Source organism: Erpetoichthys calabaricus, chromosome 3, assembly GCF_900747795.2.
Source record: "Erpetoichthys calabaricus chromosome 3, fErpCal1.3, whole genome shotgun sequence".
NCBI classification, from domain to species: Eukaryota; Metazoa; Chordata; class Cladistia; order Polypteriformes; family Polypteridae; genus Erpetoichthys; species Erpetoichthys calabaricus.
In genome coordinates, this window is record NC_041396.2 from 142503167 (window position 1) to 142522919 (window position 19753).

The 19753-nt window shown below is 37.8% G+C and overlaps 1 protein-coding gene across 2 annotated transcripts in view; it reads right to left on the reverse strand.

The window, feature by feature from the left end:
- Positions 1-11038: 11038 nt before the first annotated feature.
- The window catches only part of ubxn2a (UBX domain protein 2A), an 84488-nt gene continuing 75773 nt past the window's right edge, over positions 11039-19753 (reverse strand). For both annotated transcript variants that reach the window (XM_028797378.2, XM_051924935.1), the window contains exons 6-7: positions 12495-12656; positions 11039-11495 (exon numbers count right to left, since the gene is read on the reverse strand). In XM_028797378.2, coding sequence (XP_028653211.1) covers positions 11306-11495; positions 12495-12656 — 352 coding nt within the window. In that variant the 3' untranslated portion in view covers positions 11039-11305. The remainder of the gene's footprint in view (positions 11496-12494; positions 12657-19753) is intronic.

Genomic DNA, 19753 nt, shown 5'->3' on the forward strand with positions numbered 1-19753 from the left:
ATTGTTCATGCTAGAGCAGGCACTGGCACCTTGACATGCTCTCTCTCTCTCATTCAAACCAGGGAATCTGAGCCTCCATTACGTAGGAAGCTCTGACAGCCTACCACAGTGAACCAGATAGCATGCTACAGTACACAGCCAGTCTAAACCAATAATGTACTGTAAGAAAGGCTTATTTCAATAATAAATCACAAAAGTAAGTAAGAGCTGTGCAATGTCTTCCACATCAGAACTTAATAAAGAATGGTAGACTTTGCAAACATAATCTGACCTGTTAATTTGGTGATGTGCAATATGAAAATAAGTGAATAAGGATCTGGTTGATGTAGTGGTAGTGTCATGTGCAGAATTCAGTGAACTTCTTACTTGCACGTCTGAACAACATGTCATCGTTCTTGGACACTGTGATAAACAATGTATTAATACATATAGCTTATTTTATTTAATAACAAACATAGATCAACTTACCTGATACACTCCTTACTCTTGTAGTGGTTAGTGCTGCTACCTTGCAGATCCAGAGTCCAGATTTCACATCTGATTCCAGTCACAGTTGGTATGAGGTTTGCACAGAATCATGTTGTTCTTTTTGAATGTACTCCAGTTTTCTCACGCAGGCCAAAGTGCAGGGTTGGCTAACTGGTAGCTCCAAATCAAAATCTAACTGCCAGTTATTTCAAATTATTTTCTTTGTTTAACATACCTTAAAATTATAAGCAATTACTTAATTAAAACTATTATTTGGTCTTGAATCAAAAAATTGTTTTAAGTTTTCAATTTCTTCATCTTCTTTCGGCTGCTCCTGTTAGGGGTTGCCACAGCGGATCATCTTCTTCCATATCTTTCTGTCCTATGCATCTTGCTCTGTTACACCCATCACCTGCATGTCCTCTCTCACCACATCCATAAACCTTCACTTAGGCCTTCCTCTTTTCCTCTTCCCTGGCAGCTCTATCCTTAGCATCCTTCTCCCAATATACCCAGCATCTCTCCTCTGCACATGTTCAAACCAACACAATCTCGCCTCTCTGACTTTGTCTCCCAACCGTCCAACTTGAGCTGACCCTCTAATGTACTGATTTCTAATCCTATCCATCTTCGTCACACCCAGTGCAAATCTTAGCATCTTTAACTCTGCTACCTCCAGCTCTGTCTCCTGCTTTCTGGTCAGTGCCAATGTCTCCAACTCATATAACATAGCTGGTCTCACTACCGTCCTGTAGACTTTCCCTTTCACTCTTGCTGATACCAGTCTGTCACAAATTACTCCTGACACTCTTCTCCACCCATTTCACTCTGCCTGCACTGTTTTTCACCTCTCTCTTCCACAATCCCCATTACTCTGTACTGTTCATCCCAAGTATTTAAACTCATCCACCTTCGCCAACTCTGCTCCCTGCATCCTCACCATTCCACTGACCTCCCTCTCATTTACACACATGTATTCTGTCTTGTTCCTACTGACCTTCATTCCTCTCCTCTCTAGAGCAGATCTCCACCTCTCCAGGGTCTCCTCAACCTGCTCCCTACTACCACTACAGATCACAATGTCATCAGCAAACATCATAGTCCACGGGAATTCCTGTCTAATCTCATCTCTCAGACTGTCTATCACCATTGCAAATAAGAAAAGGCTCAGAGCTGATCCCTGATGTAATCCCACCTCCAACTTGAATGCATCCGTCGCTCCTACCACAGACCTCAGCACTGTCACACTTTCCTCGTACATATCCTGTACAACTCTTACGTACTTCTCTGCCACTCCTGACTTCTTCATACAATACCACAGCTCCTCTTGAGGCACCGTCATATGCTTTATCCAGGTCCACAAAGATGCAATGCAACTCCTTCTGGCCTTCTCTAAACTTCTCCATCAACATCCTCAGAGCAAACATTGCATCTGTGGTGCTCTTTCTTGGCATGAACCCATACTGCTGCTCACTAATCATCACCTCACTTCTTAACCTAGCTTCCACTACTCTTTCCCATAACTTCATGCTGAGGTTCATCAATTTTATTCCCCTATAGTTACTGCAGTCCTGCACATCCCCCTTATTCTTAAATATTGGCACCAGTACACTTCTTCTCCACTTCTCAGGCATCCTCTCACTTTCCAAGACTCCATTAAACAATCTGGTTAAAAACTCCACTGCCGTCTCCCCTAAACACCTCCATTCTTCCATAGGTATGTCATCTGGACCAACGGCCTTTCCATTTTTCATCCTCTTCATAGCTGTCTTTACTTCTTCCTTGCTAATCCGTTGCACTATCTGATTCACTATCTCCACATTATCCCATCTCTTCTCTCTCTCGTTCTCTTCATTTATCAGCCTCTCAAAGTACTCTTTCCATCTGCTCAACACACTCTCCTCACTTGTGAGTACGTTTCCATCTTTATCCTTTATCAGCCCAATTTCTGCCAGCACCCTGTTGGCTAACAGTACTGGTGGCGGTCGTTGTTAACCCGGGGCTCAACCGATCCGGTATGAAAATTTGTATTGTTGTCCGCATATTGATTTGGCAAAATTTTACACCGGATGCCCTTCCTGACATAACCCTCCCCATTTATCCGGCTTGGGACTGGCACAAAGAAATACACTGGGTTTTGCATCCCCTGTGGCTGGGTTTTTAAGTTTTCAATTTCAATATGTTATATTTAATTCATCACATAACTTTTTTAATAAACAGAAATAAAATAGATTTTGGCGGCACGGTGGTGCAGTGGGTAGCACTGCTGCCTCGCAGTTGGGAGATCTGGGGACCTGGGTTCGCTTCCCGGGTCCTCCCTGCGTGGAGTTTGCATGTTCTCCCCGTGTCTGCGTGGGTTTCCTCCGGGCGCTCCGGTTTCCTCCCACAGTCCAAAGACATGCAGGTTAGGTGGATTGGCGATTCTAAATTGGCCCTAGTGTGTGCTGGGTGTGTTTGTGTGTGTCCTGCGGTGGGTTGGCACCCTGCCCTGGATTGGTTCCTGCCTTGTGCCCTGTGTTGGCTGGGATTGGCTCCAGCAGACCCCCGTGACCCTGTGTTCGGATTCAGCAGGTTGGTAAATGGATGGATGGAAAATAGATTTTACAATAATCATTAAATTTAATATTGTAATTTCTCATTGTGACCAATGTTGATTGAATTTTCAGTACTATAGGCATTTTACCTATAATTGTCAATTCTGCATAATTATTTACTGCAGCAGCAGCACATTCTTGACCTAAGCATGGATTTAGTAGTGCGTACTTACAGTGTACTGCAGTATGCACTGCATGATTTAGGTGTTAAAATGCTGTATTTTTGTACTTTAGATTTGGTTAAATTTATAACGTAGTACATCTTGTAATAAACACATGTACCACAGCTACAAAGCTGTGTATTTTCATGATCATAAGGATTCACTATCATACAATAATTTGATTATCATTGACAATTTTATAATGTAAAATCTAAGTATCTCTAACATTAATAAAACTATTTCACATCACTATTAAATTACTTTTGATTTGCAACTGCCCTACCCTTAAACAGTACTGTACTTAAAATGTTTGATATTCTGAAAACCTCAAATCAATTACAAAAAATAATAAGTTTAAAGGAAGCCGCCACATTTCACAGTACTTAAGTTTATAAATGAAACCAGTGCTGTAAAAAAAGTAAAATTTAAGAAATTGTTAAATGTCTACTTATACTTGACAATGAATAAACATTTTCTACAAAAATCCTTTAGCATTTCATAGATCATGTTTCGTAACTAATATAGTCCATATCTTTTTTCACTTCCACATAACAGAGGTTTGATTTTTATTTAATTTATATCTCATAACAATATCAAACATTCACTATATACCTGCCATATAAGACAAAACTCTAAATGTACTTTTTTATCTGCAGTTTCTGAATCCAGATGCAGTAATACTTAACAACTTGGCAATTCATTATGTTTAACTTCATTGATGTTTGATCCTGAACAACAATAAGAAATGCAACAAGCTTTCTAGCACTAAAGCTCATGGTTGGCTTTACCAGAGGACTGAATAATAGCATAATCCTTCAGGAAAACACCTAAACGGGAGATATACACTGCATAACCCAAAAATAAAGTTAAGTGAATATTTAAGTATAGTGCTCATTTCAAGAAATATATCCTAAATAACAATAATACAAATTTCCATACCGGATCAGTCGAGCCCCAGGTTAACAACGACCGCCACCAGTACTGTTAGTCAACAGGGTGCTGGTGGAAATTGGGCTGTTGGCCGAAGAAAAAGAAGGACAAGAAGAGGGGGGAGACATGTCCGGAGGCAGGAGGAGAGGAGGAAAGTAAAGAGTGGAACTAAGGGTAGGAATGTTGAATGTTGGCAGTATGACTGGTAAGGGAAGAGAGTTAGCAGATATTATGGAGAGAAGGAAGGTTGATATATTGTGCATGCAAGAGACTAAATGGAAGGGGAGAAAGGCCAGGTGGATCGGAGGTGGATTCAAATTGTTCTATCATGGTGTGGATGGGAGGAGAAATGGGGTAGGAGTTATTCTGAAGGAACAGTATGTCAAGAGTGTTTTGGAGGTGAAAAGAGTGTCAGGCAGAATGATGATTATGAAAATGGAAATTGGAGGTGTGATGATGAATGTTGTTAGTGCATATGCACCGCAAGTTGGGTGTGCAATGGGTGAGAAAGATGATTTTAGGAGTGAGTTGGATGAAGTGATGAACAGTGTACCCAAGGGACAGAAAGTGGTGATTGAAGCAGATTTCAATGGGCATGTTGGTGAAGGGAACAGTGGAGATGAGGAGGTGATGGTGTCAAGGAGAGGAATGAAGAAGGTCAGAGGATAGTGGATTTTGCCAAAAGGACGGACATGGCTGTGGTGAATACATATTTTAAGAAGAGGGAGGAACATAGGATGTTGTACAAGAGTGGAGGAAGATGCACACAAGTAGATTACATCCTATGCATAAGAGTCGATCTGAAGGAGATTGAAGACTGCAAAGTGGTGGAAGGGGAAAGTGTAGTTAAGCAGCATAGGATGGTGGTCTGTAGGATGACGTTGGAGATCAAGAAGAGGAAGAGAGTGAGGGCAGAGCCAAGGATCAAATGGTGGAAGTTAAAAAAGGAAGACTGCAAGGTTGAGTTTAGGGAGGAGGTGAGACAGGCACTGGGTGGCAGTGAAGAGTTACCAGACAGCTGGGAAACTACAGCAGATGTAGTAAGGGTGACAGCAAGAAGGGTGTTTGGGTTGACATCTGGAAAGAGGAAGGAGGAAAAGGAAACCTGGTGGTGGAATGAGGAAATACTGGACAGTATACAGAGGAAGAGGATGGCAAAGAAGTGGGATAGTCAGAGACATGCAGAAAGCAGACAAGAGTACAAGGAGATAAGGCGCAAGGTGAAGAGAGAGGTGGCGAAGGCTAAAGAAAAGGCGTATGATCAGTGGTATGAAAGATTGGAAACTAAGGAGGGAGAAAAGGACCTGTACCGATTGGCTAGACAGAGGGACCGAGCTGGGAATGATGTGCAGCAGGTTAGGGTGATAAAGGATAAAGATGGAAACGTACTCAGAAGCAAGGAGAGTGTGTTGAGTAGATGGAAAGAGTACTTTGAGAGGCTGATGAATGAAGAGAAAAAGAGAGAGAAAAGGTTGGATGATGTGGAGATAGTGAATCAGGAAGTGAAACGGATTATCAAGGAGGAAGTAAGGACAGCTATGAAGAGGATGAAAAATGGAAAGGCCGTTGGTCCAGATGACATACCTATGGAAGCATGGAGGTGTTTAGGAGAGATGGTAGTGGAGTTTTTAACCAGATTGTTTAATGGAATCTTGGAAAGTGAGAGGATGCCTGAGGAGTGGAGAAGAAGTGTACTGGTGCCAATATTTAAGAATAAGGGGGATGTGCAGGACTGCAGTAACTACAGGGGAATAAAATTGATGAGTCACAGCATGACATTATGGGAAAGAGTAGTGGAAGCTAGGTTAGGAAGTGAGGTGATGATTAGTGAGCAGCAGTATGGTTTCATGCCAAGAAAGAGCACCACAGATGCAATGTTTGCTCTGAGGATGTTGATGGAGAAGTTTAGAGAAGGCCAGAAGGAGTTGCATTGCATCTTTGTGGACCTGGATAAAGCACATGACGGTGCCTCGAGAGGAGCTGTAGTATTGTATGAGGAAGTCAGGAGTGGCAGAGAAGTTCGTAAGAATTGTACAGGACATGTACGAGGAAAGTGTGACAGTGGTGAGGTCTGTGGTAGGAGCGATGGATGCATTCAACGTGGAGGTGGGATTACATCATGGATCAGCTCTGAGCCCTTTCTTATTTGCAATGGTGATGGACAGGCTGACAGACGAGATTAGATAGGAGTCGCCGTGGACTATGATATTTGCTGATGACATTGTGATCTGTAGCGATAGTAGGGAGCAGGTTGAGGAGACCCTGAAGAGGTGGAGATCTGCTCTAAAGAGGAGAGGAATGAAGGTCAGTAGGAACAAGACAGAATACATGTGTGTAAATGAGAGGGACGTCAGTGGAATGGTGAGGATGCAGGGAGTAGAGTTGGCAAAGGTGGATGAGTGTAAATACTTGGGATGAACAGTACAGAGTAATGGGGATTGTGGAAGAGAGGTGAAAAACAGTGCAGGCAGGGTGGAATGGGTGGAGAAGAGTGTCAGGAGTAATTTGTGACAGACGGGTATCAGCAAGAGAGAAAGGGAAGATCTACAGGATGGTAGTGAGACCAGCTATGTTATATGGGTTGGAGACATTGGCACTGACCAGAAAGCAGGAGACAGAGCTGGAGGTAGCAGAGTTAAAGATGCTAAGATTTGCACTGGGTGTGACGAGGACGGACGGGATTAGAAATCAGTACATTAGAGGGTCAGCTCAAGTTGGACGGTTCAGAGACAAAGTTAGAGAGGTGAGATTGCGTTGGTTTGGACATGTGCAGAGGAGAGATGCTGGGTATATTGGGAGAAGAATGCTAAGGATAGAGCTGCCAGGGAAGAGGAAAAGAGGAAGGCCTAAGCGAAGGTTTATGGATGTGGTGAGAGAGGGAATGCAGGTGATGGGTGTAACAGAGCAAGATGCAGAGGACAGAAAGATACAGTATGGAAGAAGATGATCCACCGTGGCAACCCCTAACGGGAGCAGCCGAAAGAAGAAGAAGTCCTAAATAATTTAACCACTGAGTAATGTGACTTTAAAACCCAGCAATACACTTTTACATGATAATTTGTATTCCATTGGTCATTAAATACAATTACATGAACCAATTCCAGGCATGAACTTCAGCATTGCAAATACATATCTTGTTCAATACACGTCATGTTTAACCATGTCATATACTTGTAAACTTTATTGTTTAATGTTTCAAAGGGTTCAACTAAGAACGTTAGATGAATGACTATGAAGAGTCAAATAATGGAATAATGACCACAGTACTTGTGTTTGAACTCTTTTTAGGCTAGAAATTCATACAAACTGATTCACAGCCAAAGCAAAGTCATAGCAATTTAATTGTTCACTCATATAGATGACTTGCTACATAAAGTCAGCAGTAGCAAAGTAACTATGACAGCATAAATGACACACACATCACAAAAATGATTAAAAGCTGTTACAGTACATACAGCATGCCAGAGAATTTTGTTCAAAACGATTAGAGAGCTCCAAGTCAAAAAAAAAAAAACTGGAATACTAGAATGAGAAAGTAGTGGAAGGAAATGGAAGGATGCATTTATAGTGAAGGAGCCAAGTGATTAGAAATATAGAAAAAAATGTTAACAAAATATTCAAATAACTATGGCACACCAACTACCACATGAATGAATTATATTGGAGAGCAATACTTTTGGAACCAACCATTCATCGAATTTAATTAAAATGTTTTAGGCCTTTTCATCTCCAAAATTTAAACGGTAGACAAAGAAAATATGTAAAATTGTAGTCAAAACATAGCAATTACAATAGTACATATATGGCCCAGCAAAAATAAAAGTCAGCTTTGATAGACTTTAATACTTGTTATATTTTAGTTAGCCAATCAAAACCTTTTTTGTTAAGAAAAGTTAATAATTTCTCTAACACAGGGGTCTCCAAAACGTCGCTCGCGAGCTACCAGTAGCTCGCAACCTCTTTCCAAGTAGCTCACCAAAGGGTTAATGAATCCTACATAAATTTGAAAACTTGATTAGTCAAATTAGGGGTGGGCGATCTTTCTAAAAAATCATATCACGATCCACAATCTGAATTGCAATCTATCTTTTCAATGTGGCATACACTTGAGAATATCCACACTCAAACTCATCAAGACCTAAGTAACACTTTATTTTAAATATCAAACAAAGTTGAATTCAATTGTTCTCTCATTTGCTAGCTAAGCGGAGTCAAGGTACACACCCTGAAGCGGCCGAGTGAGTGAGGAAGGCCCCTCCCCTCGGGCCACTGCATGTTTCCCAAATTCGCGCAAATAAATCGATACTGCAAATGAACTATGATACATAGCGAAATGAGAGAAGTTGCAAAATAACTGGAATGTTCAAGCAAATTATAGAAAAAAAAAATGATCTAAATCTGTTAAGTAGTTCTCTCGTGAAAAGTGGGCAGACATACAGACATGACAGACATTGGATTTTATATATTATATATTAGTAAACCTTCAAAATAATGTGCAGTTAAAGTCTCAACAGCATTCTCAGCATTTCTGGAGCTAAGTAGAGCCACATAACTATAAGAATCTTCACCAAACCGCTCTGAAAATGTCTACATTGTTTGGGTCTACATACCTCTGTGAGTCTGCCTTTTCTGACATGAATGTCATGAAATCAAAGATCAGAACAAGACTGACAGATGAACATTTAAATGACTCCATAAGAGTGAACCTAAGTGGCTACACTCCACCATACACCTCTTCTGTTGACTCCATGCAGTGCCAGTCATCTGACTAACTAAAAACACAACAAACATGCAACTGGACATATGAATACTGTTGTTTAGTGAAACAGTGACATGTAACAAAATGACAAATGAATAACTAATATCTGTGTATTTGTAATTGAATTGTTTTGTTTTGACAGCATTCATTTTTTAATTGAATAGTATGAGATACACTAGAAAATGCATACAGACATACAAAATGCACTTGCAGGTGAACTAAATATTTTTTTGTGATGTTTTAATGCAAAATGTGAGTTGTGGACACCAACATTTTGTAAATGTTCAGGCAAAACAGGCTTATTCAGTTTGTTTGGGTTGAAATAAGCTATGAGAATAAACGTTAGAAAACATGAGTAGCTCTCGGCCCTTTTCATTTTGTAAAAGTAGCTCTCAGAGGAAAAAAGGTTGGAGACCCCTACTCTAGCACATGTGAGCATAAGGCCATATCCTCACACACAGGATGGTAAATATTCTATATAGCCACAGTATGTGTGCTAAAGAAACAGAAAAAAGACAGCAATTTAAACACAGCTGTAGACACTGTGTATTGCCTATGCATGTCACAAATACATTTCACGGGCATTGTGTAACATACTTCTTTTAAAAACAAACAGCTTAATTATAATAATAATAATAATAATAATAAGTAATAGATAAACACTGCTTCTAGTTATTTTTAACTTTGATAATTTTTGCTTTGGCACTGTAATATAATCAATTAAAAAAACAAGACTGTTACAGTGATTAACAATCTATGAGGGAAAAAAAGATTGTTAAACAGAGAATAACAACTTAATGCATTGTCATTGTTCTTAATTGTACCGTCAAAGTACAGTACATGGTACTTTCTAAACAAGTATAAAATAAATTTAATTTGAAATGACTGCTTCTGTGTTGTGCTTCCATGTCCTATAAACCATAAATGTTTACCTAATAATTGTGACAGAATAAAAAAACGTATGTGGAATCAATTCTAAAAATGTTTTTAATTATTATGAAGCAGATGAAAGTCGACAGGATCAATTTTTGTACTGAAAAAAAAATAGTAATACCATCTTGGTTTGAATAGGCTACTTCTCATTTCTTACAACTTGTATGGTTTAATATGTACAAAAGATTATACGTTTTCTTATGTTCACATTTGAAAATTAACTTATTAATTAACCAGAATATACCATATGTATTTATGAATGTATCCACAGTATACATATTTAAACTCTCTGTACATATATATCCATACATACAAGTGGATGGATGAATGGATAAACAGACATTTCTCCAAGCAAATTATTTTCACGTCTTTGCTTTTACAGAACAACAAATGTAACAGTAAATCAGTTTTATTTATGATGTACTTTAGGTTTCACAGCAAACAACTGCCAATCCTACCTCCTTCGCATTTAGGCAAATGCAATTTTAAGGTTGTTCCTTAACACTCCCTCTAGTTTTATGGGCCTAATAATTTAAAACTGTGTGCAATAAAAAGAATGTTAATATTAAATTTTAGCACCTTTGCTGACATTATGCAGGTTTGTAATTTATGTCACTTGGTTAGCTAATAAGACAAGCACAAAATTACCTTTTTTGGAGAAGAAAAAGACTACACATATAAATTTATAAACTACTGTAAAAACTGGCAAAATATATCATATTTTATGATATAACCTGCTGAAATTCAATAAAGGATTATTATTTTATGTACCATTTGAGAAAAATATTCTGTGTTAATTTGTGGATGAAAAGTGCATGTATAAGTTTATACATGAAATTAAGTGCAATTTATATGACCCAAAAAATTACTACATAATATACAAAAAAAAAATCTAAGTAAAAAAAAGTACAGTTTCAATTACAATGTATTAGTAATTTATTATTATAAAGAAAGGTGAATTAGCATGTAGCATAGTTATTACTAAATTACTCATACTTCTAAAATAAATAATAATACAGTGTTATACCCAATACTTTTATCTGTCTTAAATCTGAGATTAATAAGGCAGTAAACACATTAGCAATAGTTGAATTCTTTGGTGAAAGCTCCCACAAAGCATGAAGTTCTGTACCAGAGAAAAATAAACCTTCTTGACATGAGTAAAGAATTGCATGTGTGTAAGTTTTACAAGCTGTAAGAATAAAAATTCTTTATTGCAGTTTCAAAGATCAACATTAACAAAAAAGTTCTTATCATCACAGGCTTCTGTTTCAGTTAACCTGAGGCTTTTATATTGGAGAATAACAAAAAAGTGATAATTACAAAAAAATAAAATAAAAAAAACAAACACATACACACAAACGCTGCTTTTTGAGAGGAAGACTTCACATAACCCAAACCAATCTAAAGGCTCACATATTCAAAAGATACATGAAGTGAATGCTATACTTTATAATTCCTTAGGAATGCCCGAAAGGAGACTCATCTTTTAAGAGTCTCTGAACAATAACTGCATTTTGAAGCCCAGCCTCCTGAAGACTAAGATCCTCTTCATTTAACTCACGAAAGGGTAAGGAGGTTGTCAGGATGAAAGGTCCATTAAGACTAGGTCCCTGAGATTTTTCTATGAAACTCTGCACATCACTGATCCTAAAGAAAATGATGACAGAAAATTAACTGGTTTTAGCAATTGCAGTTCAACAATAACTTAAAACATGTTCATGTTAACTTCAGGATCTTCTTGCATTTTTAGCACTTAACTGTTAATATTGAAACCAAACTGCAGTTAGTTGAAACAAAAAAAAATCTAATTTTGAAACAAACAATTGTTGCAAATAAACCAAGTTCTTAATCTCAAACTGTATATTGTATATTTGGGTTTAACATTGAAAATTACTTATGGATATCCCTTTAGAGTTTTAAAAATTTTAAACAAAATACAATGTAAATTGTCATTTTTAGACTATGTGAAAACAAGCTTTACTGAGGCAATCATATAAAAGTTCTCCAAAAGGTGTTCCTCAACATTGCTACAATTTACACTATACTATTGTGTCTCCTATGTGATTAATTTAACTTATTGTAATAGCCAGTGAAAATAACGCAGTAGTAAAATTGATGGCATAGAAAATGTGTTGCCAAATGAGACAAAAATTTAAAAAATAAAAATAAAATTTTGATTATTTAATGTGCTTTTCATTAAAAAAAACTTTCTGGGAAAGCTATTAAAAAGGCAGTAGATAAAGTAGGCTTTGTGTGTCTTTTTTTCTATAAATAGCTAAGGCCTGAAAGTTAATTTAGTAGGATTAAATGATTCACAAAATAGATTGAATTTGGCTGAAACAGTGATAAAGATGGAATAAGAATCATCTAAGAATCCATCTATAATCTGAGGTCTCAGTGCTCTCAACTATACTAAATTTTATTTATGCCTATTACTAGTAATGTCCCCATTTCTAAACCTCACTATCTTCAGATTAACTTCACAAAGAAACTGAACAAAATGTACACGAAGCACAAACCAGAAACAGATTTGGTACACTTTATAGTAAAAATATTTTAAGACTAAACTTTCACACAATCTTTTCTGCTTTATAAATAAAATACTAAAGAAAAATATAAGAAATTTGCTTACTTCCTCTACATTACCTGTGAGTTAAATTAAATTTTTGTACCAGTCTTCTCCCATCTGCCATCCATATCTGGATATTGGTAACTGGCTGCAAATCACTAATCGTAACAACCGGATCCATAGACTCTTCAGTCACCTCACATGATGGCTGAGATTTAGTTATAACCTTCGGAGTGGCACTAAAACAGTAAGTTAAAGAGTTAAGAAAGACTACAATTGGCTTTGAAATTTATTTGAGCACAAATTATGGCTAGCTATGGTATGGGACCACCAGGAGCATAGGCCACATTCAGCAATAGTGTCCACTGCAGATATCTGCAACAGTAAAAATCAAAACTGACATTTTACTATAGTTGCAAGCAATTCTAACTGAAAATAAAAACAAAAAGTAACATTTTGTATACTTGAATCATATTCCTCTTATTAAGTATTTATGAACTCAGGCATTTTTAACCTTACAGAATAATACATATTTTGGGTTCAATCTTAACATTTCTGGTGAGCACAATGTTCAAATTAATTAAGATCTGAATTAAGTATAATAAGATTCAAAATCAGGTCACCCTGTCTCCCAATTCATTAATGTAGATGCATTACTTTGTAAATGCATTGACAAGGAATTTCATTACATTTATGCTACTAATATCACTAGTAAAATTATAATAATATCATAATAATGATAACTAAATGCGTTCCAGGTGCAACCCATGCCCCGACTCATGACATCCCCTCCAACTTGTCTGTAAGGAGATGTTGTAAATACTGTATGTTTCAGATTTTATGCAGTTTGAACATTTCTCCATATTCTGATCTAGCTATAAATTTGGTATAATTATTTTTGTTGTACCTATCTGTTAACACTTTGGACACAAAATTTTTAATAGCTCATCGTCATACTTTCTAATAATGTCTAATAAGGTTTTCTTTTTGCGAACAGCATAATGTAAACTAAACTGTTACTCCTGTACTCTGAAGGTTCAAAGTCAAAGTGATTTAAAGTGAACTTTATTGTCATCTCAACCATATACAAGTATACAGATAGAAGAAATTGCGAAGCTCAGGGTCCACAGTGTAACAACATGATGTGCAAATAATAAATTAAAAATAGAATTAAAATTTAATTGTAAAATTAAAACACAAACAAGTCAAGACATTGTGCAAAGACAAGACAAACAAGTAGCAGCAATATTGATGTGTAATATAATAAATAAATAATAAATAATAAGAGATAATACAGAAATTATCAGTGTATGATAATAGTTGTTTAAGACATGTGTAAACAATGACAGGTCAGAATGTTTCACAGCAGAAGGATATCAAGAGTGTCAAAATACTTAAAGGTCAGTATGCGATTTTCAGTTCTTTTCTACATGCACACTCAACTTTGCAGGAAAGTGACTCGCATGTATAGAAGTTCTGTTTTTAGAGGTGGTTGAGGCAGTATGGAAGATCCCAGGGGGCAGCATGGTGTTAAGGAGTCTGACAGCTTGGGGGTAAAAACTCTCCTGCAGCCTGGCAGATCTGGCTTTGATGCTGCAGTATCTTCTCTTGGATGGCAGAAGTGTGAAAAGTTCATGAGGGGGGTGTAAGGGGTCCTGCACAATGCTGCAGGCTTTGCGGACACTGCGTTTGTGAAATATGTCCTGTAGTGAAGGGAGAGGCACCCCAATAGTGATTTCAGCAACAAGTAAAATTTTTTTATATTATTTCATTATCATCAACAGCAGTTATTTTCATTGTCCAACCTAGTCATTGCCAATTACCATGTTATATTAATTAATAATTAATTGCATTTATATAGGGCGGCATGGTGGCGCAGTGGGTAGCGCTGCTGCCTCGCAGTTGGGAGACCTGGGGACCCGGGTTCGCTTCCCGGGCCCTCCCTGCGTGGAGTTTGCATGTTCTCCCCGTGTCTGCGTGGGTTTCCTCCGGGCACTCCGGTTTCCTCCCACGGTCCAAAGACATGCTGGTTAGGTGGATTGGCGATTCTAAATTGGCCCTAGTGTGTGCTTGGTGTGTGGGTGTGTTTGTGTGTGTCCTGCGGTGGGTTGGCACCCTGCCCAGGATTGGTTCCTGCCTTGTGCCCTGTGTTGGCTGGGATTGGCTCCAGCAGACCCCCGTGACCCTGTGTTCGGATTCAGAGGGTTGGAAACTGGAAACTGGATGCATTTATATAGCACTTTTCTAAATATGCTAAGCTTCAGGTGGATTACCTACTCTTAGTGGAAAAAGCCAGGCATAACACACTGAAATTATCAGTTATTAATTACTAAAATTATAAATAATCTGTATTTTGAGTAAACAGATGTGGACTGTTAACTCCTTAAATAAATAGTTCTCTCAGTATGCACCCAATGAATACTGAAATTTATTAATATATGGTGCTTGATATTAGTGGCATGTTATTCATATGTTAATTAGCACATGTAAGTAAGAATTCCACTGTACTCTGTACACATGACAATAAAAAAGGTTCAAAAAACTATATTTATCTATTGTTTCATTTTGGATGCATGGAGATTATTGTGCATATTTTTATTCTTTATTGTTGTTTTTGTTTTTAGCCATTCTAAATTATGGCTTTATTGTATTCTGAAAGTAAGACAATCTGACTATGTTTGTAAATTCTGGTGAGTCTATAAGATGATCTGCAAGGAAAGAAAGTAAATTATCAGCACAGTATATCCATAGAAACTAAGAAAAATGCAGAAACCACACATGTCCTACAGCTCTGCAAACTCTGCACCATGGCTCAATAACCAACTTTTACAAAAGCTTTTCATTCCTAATTAATTGGTAAACTGAACCAATTAAAATATATACAGGTATTTACATCTGACAGAAGTAAAGTAGGAAGCACTACTGCATCAAAGTACTGAGGAGCTGGTTTGGTTAAGGGAATACACAATGTGGACTGCATGTCCCCCCTGTTTTGGTATGGGTTTCTCTTTGTGGCTTTAACTTCCACCCACTGTCTAAACACATCCAGTCAGGTCAAATGGAGATGGTAAATTGCCCAGTTTTGTATGTTTGTGGTTTATCTGGATGTAACTAGCAATGGATTACTGTGGTATCTTATTCAGAACTTCTTCTGCCTTATGTTGCCAGAATTAGCTGCCAATAAGGTTCTATTTGATAAAAGATTTAAAGTAAGGGAAAGATACAATATGCAACACATAAATCAGTAATTTGACCATTTGAAGAGATGAATTAAATTTCATTTATTTTTTGATTTTGAACCATTCTAAAAATACAGATGAACTTCTTGTCATAAAAACCACTATAAACATTTACAGTAGCCAAACAAAGTACAACAGGCTTTGGAATAATTGTCACTCTAAGATAAGCCACAAATGCTGTTTAAAATAAAAAAAGAACACAAATTATATTTTTGAAACAAAACAATAAGAAAATTGCAGGCTTTACTCTTAACTTAATTTTTAATATCATATACTGTATATATTTTTTAATGAGTATATTTCTTCACAAAAACCTCCACTGATTTATTTGATGACAGAAGACTTTCTAGAATTTTCTAATACAAATAAACAAAATTAAATCTGGGATATAATTCTGGTTATCTACATTAATCTTGGCTCTATGAACATTTCTGAATTTTTATTTTAGCTGAGTTGATATCATTTTTCAGCCCACTGTACACTATAAACTTCTAAGCTTTATTGACTCACTGTGGCAGTACTTGTAAGTACTATCCTTTGGTTTGGGTTGAGATTTTCTGTCTTACCCATGTATTAATGTAAAAGCTGCGAACCCAAGATTTGACTAATTTAAATGATTTTCCTGGCTAAGCATAGCAGACCTGGGGCTTCATGTATAAACGGTGCGTACTCACAAAAATGTTGTATACTACAGTTTCCATGCTCAAATCACGATGTATAAAACCTAAACTTGGGGTAAAGCCATGCACATTTTCACGGTAGCTCAAACCCTGGTGTTTGCAAGTTCTCCACTTGGATTTGCAAACTGGTGGCACCCAGCGTCAAAGAAGTGCTTTTGTTCCAGTGTGGTTTCCCTTTCTTTTTTATATCCACATCCCTAACACGGCTTTATCATATACACCGAAATTAACTGCATATTGTTTATTACATTAAGGCATTTGATTATAATTAACCTGTAACAATATAATAGACCACGGAATAGCCAAACTATTCTAAATACTACAGCTGCTTTAGCGTTGTTACTCTCACTGCACCTTCTTTGTCTTTCAGCTGCTCCCGTTAGGGGTTGCCATAGTGGATCATCTTTTTCTATATTATTCTCACTGCACAACTCGGAGTATTTATATCACTGTATCTGAGTATGGAATCACAGCTCTAACTGCAGCTGATTGGAAAGAGAATTATCGGTATACAGCATCAAGCACACGCTGCCTCAGCCATGCTGCCTATTTGAACTGCTCTCATGCGACAAATGTTTTAGAGCCTTTCCTGTACTGACCTCGCGGTTCAGAAACAGTTTCATCCCAAGAACTATAAATGCACTGTGATGATGCGGGTTCTACTCCATGCTTCCATCCAGCTTCTGGGAGCTCTTGCACCCGACACTGTTGGTAATGTCACCGATGAGCTGGACAGTGAGACACAACAAAGCAAGGGAATGGTGCAAACAGTGCAAAGTGCTTTAATTGTAAAAATCAACAAAACAAAACAGTGTCCAACTAAAGTGCAGTGCATCAAATTTCCATAAATATATAATCCAATAAAATGAGTGAACTGGTGGAGATTAAAATCCAATAGAAAAAAATCCTTTTAAAACCGAGGTTAAAACAATGGCTGGAAGCAGTCTTTTAAAACAAAGCCCCGTGCCTTCTTTTACTGGTGACTCCCCTGCTTTTCCCATCCAGGCTATGCACCAGGGAACTCACCCTACATGCAGCTGACCTTCTACACCGTACTGGCCTGGTGGCCTTTTCGATCCCTGGCTCCGGTTCTGCTCACCTAGACTGGGACTTGGACTCCCCAGTGACCAGGACGTTCACTACTTCCCAAGTTCCCCGACTCCCGCTGCCTTCACTGTGGCGAGCAAACCTTCTTCTGGTCACTCCTGCTCCAAACAAGTACTCAGCAGGAGCGACCACTACTGTCGGCCCTCGGGTTCCAGCCAAACACCCCACTCGGTCTCACCTCTCCCAGCTGCCCGCAATCAACACGAGCCTGTGCTCACTCTCGTGCACCGGCTTTCTCCTTCCTGCTTCCTTCACGTTCTTTTTTTTCTTTCTTTTTTTTCCTACCTTAGCCGCCTCGCACTTCTATTATTTATTATGGGGACATGGATCAGGTGTGGCAATTAGCAGCTCCTGGCATCAATTACGGATGCGGACGACACCTCACCTGTGCACTTAAGCAAGGACTGCCCACATCACAAATTCACCCGAGAACCTGCTCTGGCCACACTACTACGCCCCCTCTCTAAACCACGAGTACGGCGGCTATTTATTTAAAAAGTGGCCTTTTTGACTTGAGCTGTGGATCCGCTACACCACTCAATCAGTCCATCATGTGCTCCTTGTAGAACTGTTTGTACTTATAAGTACAATTACCTCACTGTAAACTTGCGATAGTTATAATATTGCACAACATGAGCCACTTTATAAAGCGCATATTTACATATAATGACGATATCATTTTTAAGATGAAATGCATCAAAATATGTTTATTACATTATACAGATAAAACTTTAACTTCATTTAAATAATCTATATTGTTAATAATTAAACATGTGAGGACATGGTGTCGCAGTGCTAGCAAGGAGCTGGTGTCCCGTTCATGATTGTTCCTGCCTCACGCTGTATTCTTGCTGGGGCTGGTATGACACTGGAAAGATAGATGGATAGAATAATTAAACATGTACTATTAAGATATTTCAATGTTCCTTAAAAGTTTTGAAGAATTAATTTACAGATGGCTTAATTTATATTACAGAGCGGATTGTGTGGTGATTGGGTATCTGGAGAAAGAAAAGGAAGGACAGGAATTGGGGGTTAGTACATTTGAAAGAGTCAGTACTGCTGCAGTAAATTATTTCATCGAAGGTTGCATACTGCGCAGCAAGCATCTTGCATGAGGCATGAACAATCACTCCGCCACCGTGTTCCCATGTTTATTAATAACATGCTTTAATTCCTATCATCATGAAAATTATATCAAGTATACATCTCAGTATTTAAATTATTCAGAGAGCTGTAACATCATGAATGTAATGGATTCTGTGTCCTGTCGGAGGAAGAGAAAGCCAGTTTAAGAAGCACATAGTGATTCACACACATAGAACACATACTGCACATAAATGTGCTACTTTAGTTACGATGGGATTTCAGAAACTAGTAAATTAAACGATTTAAAGATGAAGTTTATGATGTTCTACTTTAATGACAAAATAAACTATGTGATTAAATTGGAAATTTCGAGATTAAAGTTGACATTTCAAGCATTTTTCCCCCACTGTGTCTCTATTTTTTTTTTTTCTTTTCTCTGTACCCTAATAAGCTTTCATATGACACTTAGACGGTGGGCTACGACTTGCCTTTTCATGGCAACTTTGATATTTGACAACTTCTTTTATATTTCGGGCACTGTGTGACTTTGTGTACTTGAGCTTTCGAGTTCTCCGACACTCTATGTCATTTGATCAACTTCCGTTTGTTGTTTATACCACTGTTTAAACCAACAAATAGTACATTTTTCCTTGCCTCCACTTGGAATTCGCCGACATTCTTCTATTTTCCCCGTGCTTTTGCCATTGCCTTTTCACAAAACGCTGAGCTTAAGGGCTATTTATATTGATTAGCATATTCAAAGAGGTGTAATTCTGGGAGGAGTTTAGGGAGTGTCAGCAGGTGCGTGCATTACTTTTCACACTGACCAGGATTTATGGAGTGGATTTTTTTGTGCGTACGCACATTTCCGCTTTTGTCCGCCATGTTTTAGTGTGAATTCTACGTACAGTATTATACATATGGCCCCTGGGCATTAAGCACAGGAGCTTAATATTACAGCCTGGAATTAGCTTTCAATCCAACTTCAAATTCATGTTGCTATTTTGAAAACTGTTGCTTTTCATAACAGCACAACCATTTTAATGAATAGTTGAAAAATATACCTTTGCTTCAATAATTGACTTCTTAAATTCAATGAATGAGCCTTAATGAAAAACAGTACTATAAAAACTATAGGATATCACATTAAATGATTACCAAATATGCAGATGTGGCTTGACCTAACATTTTCAAAATTCTTCTAGGAAAGTATGTTAATAT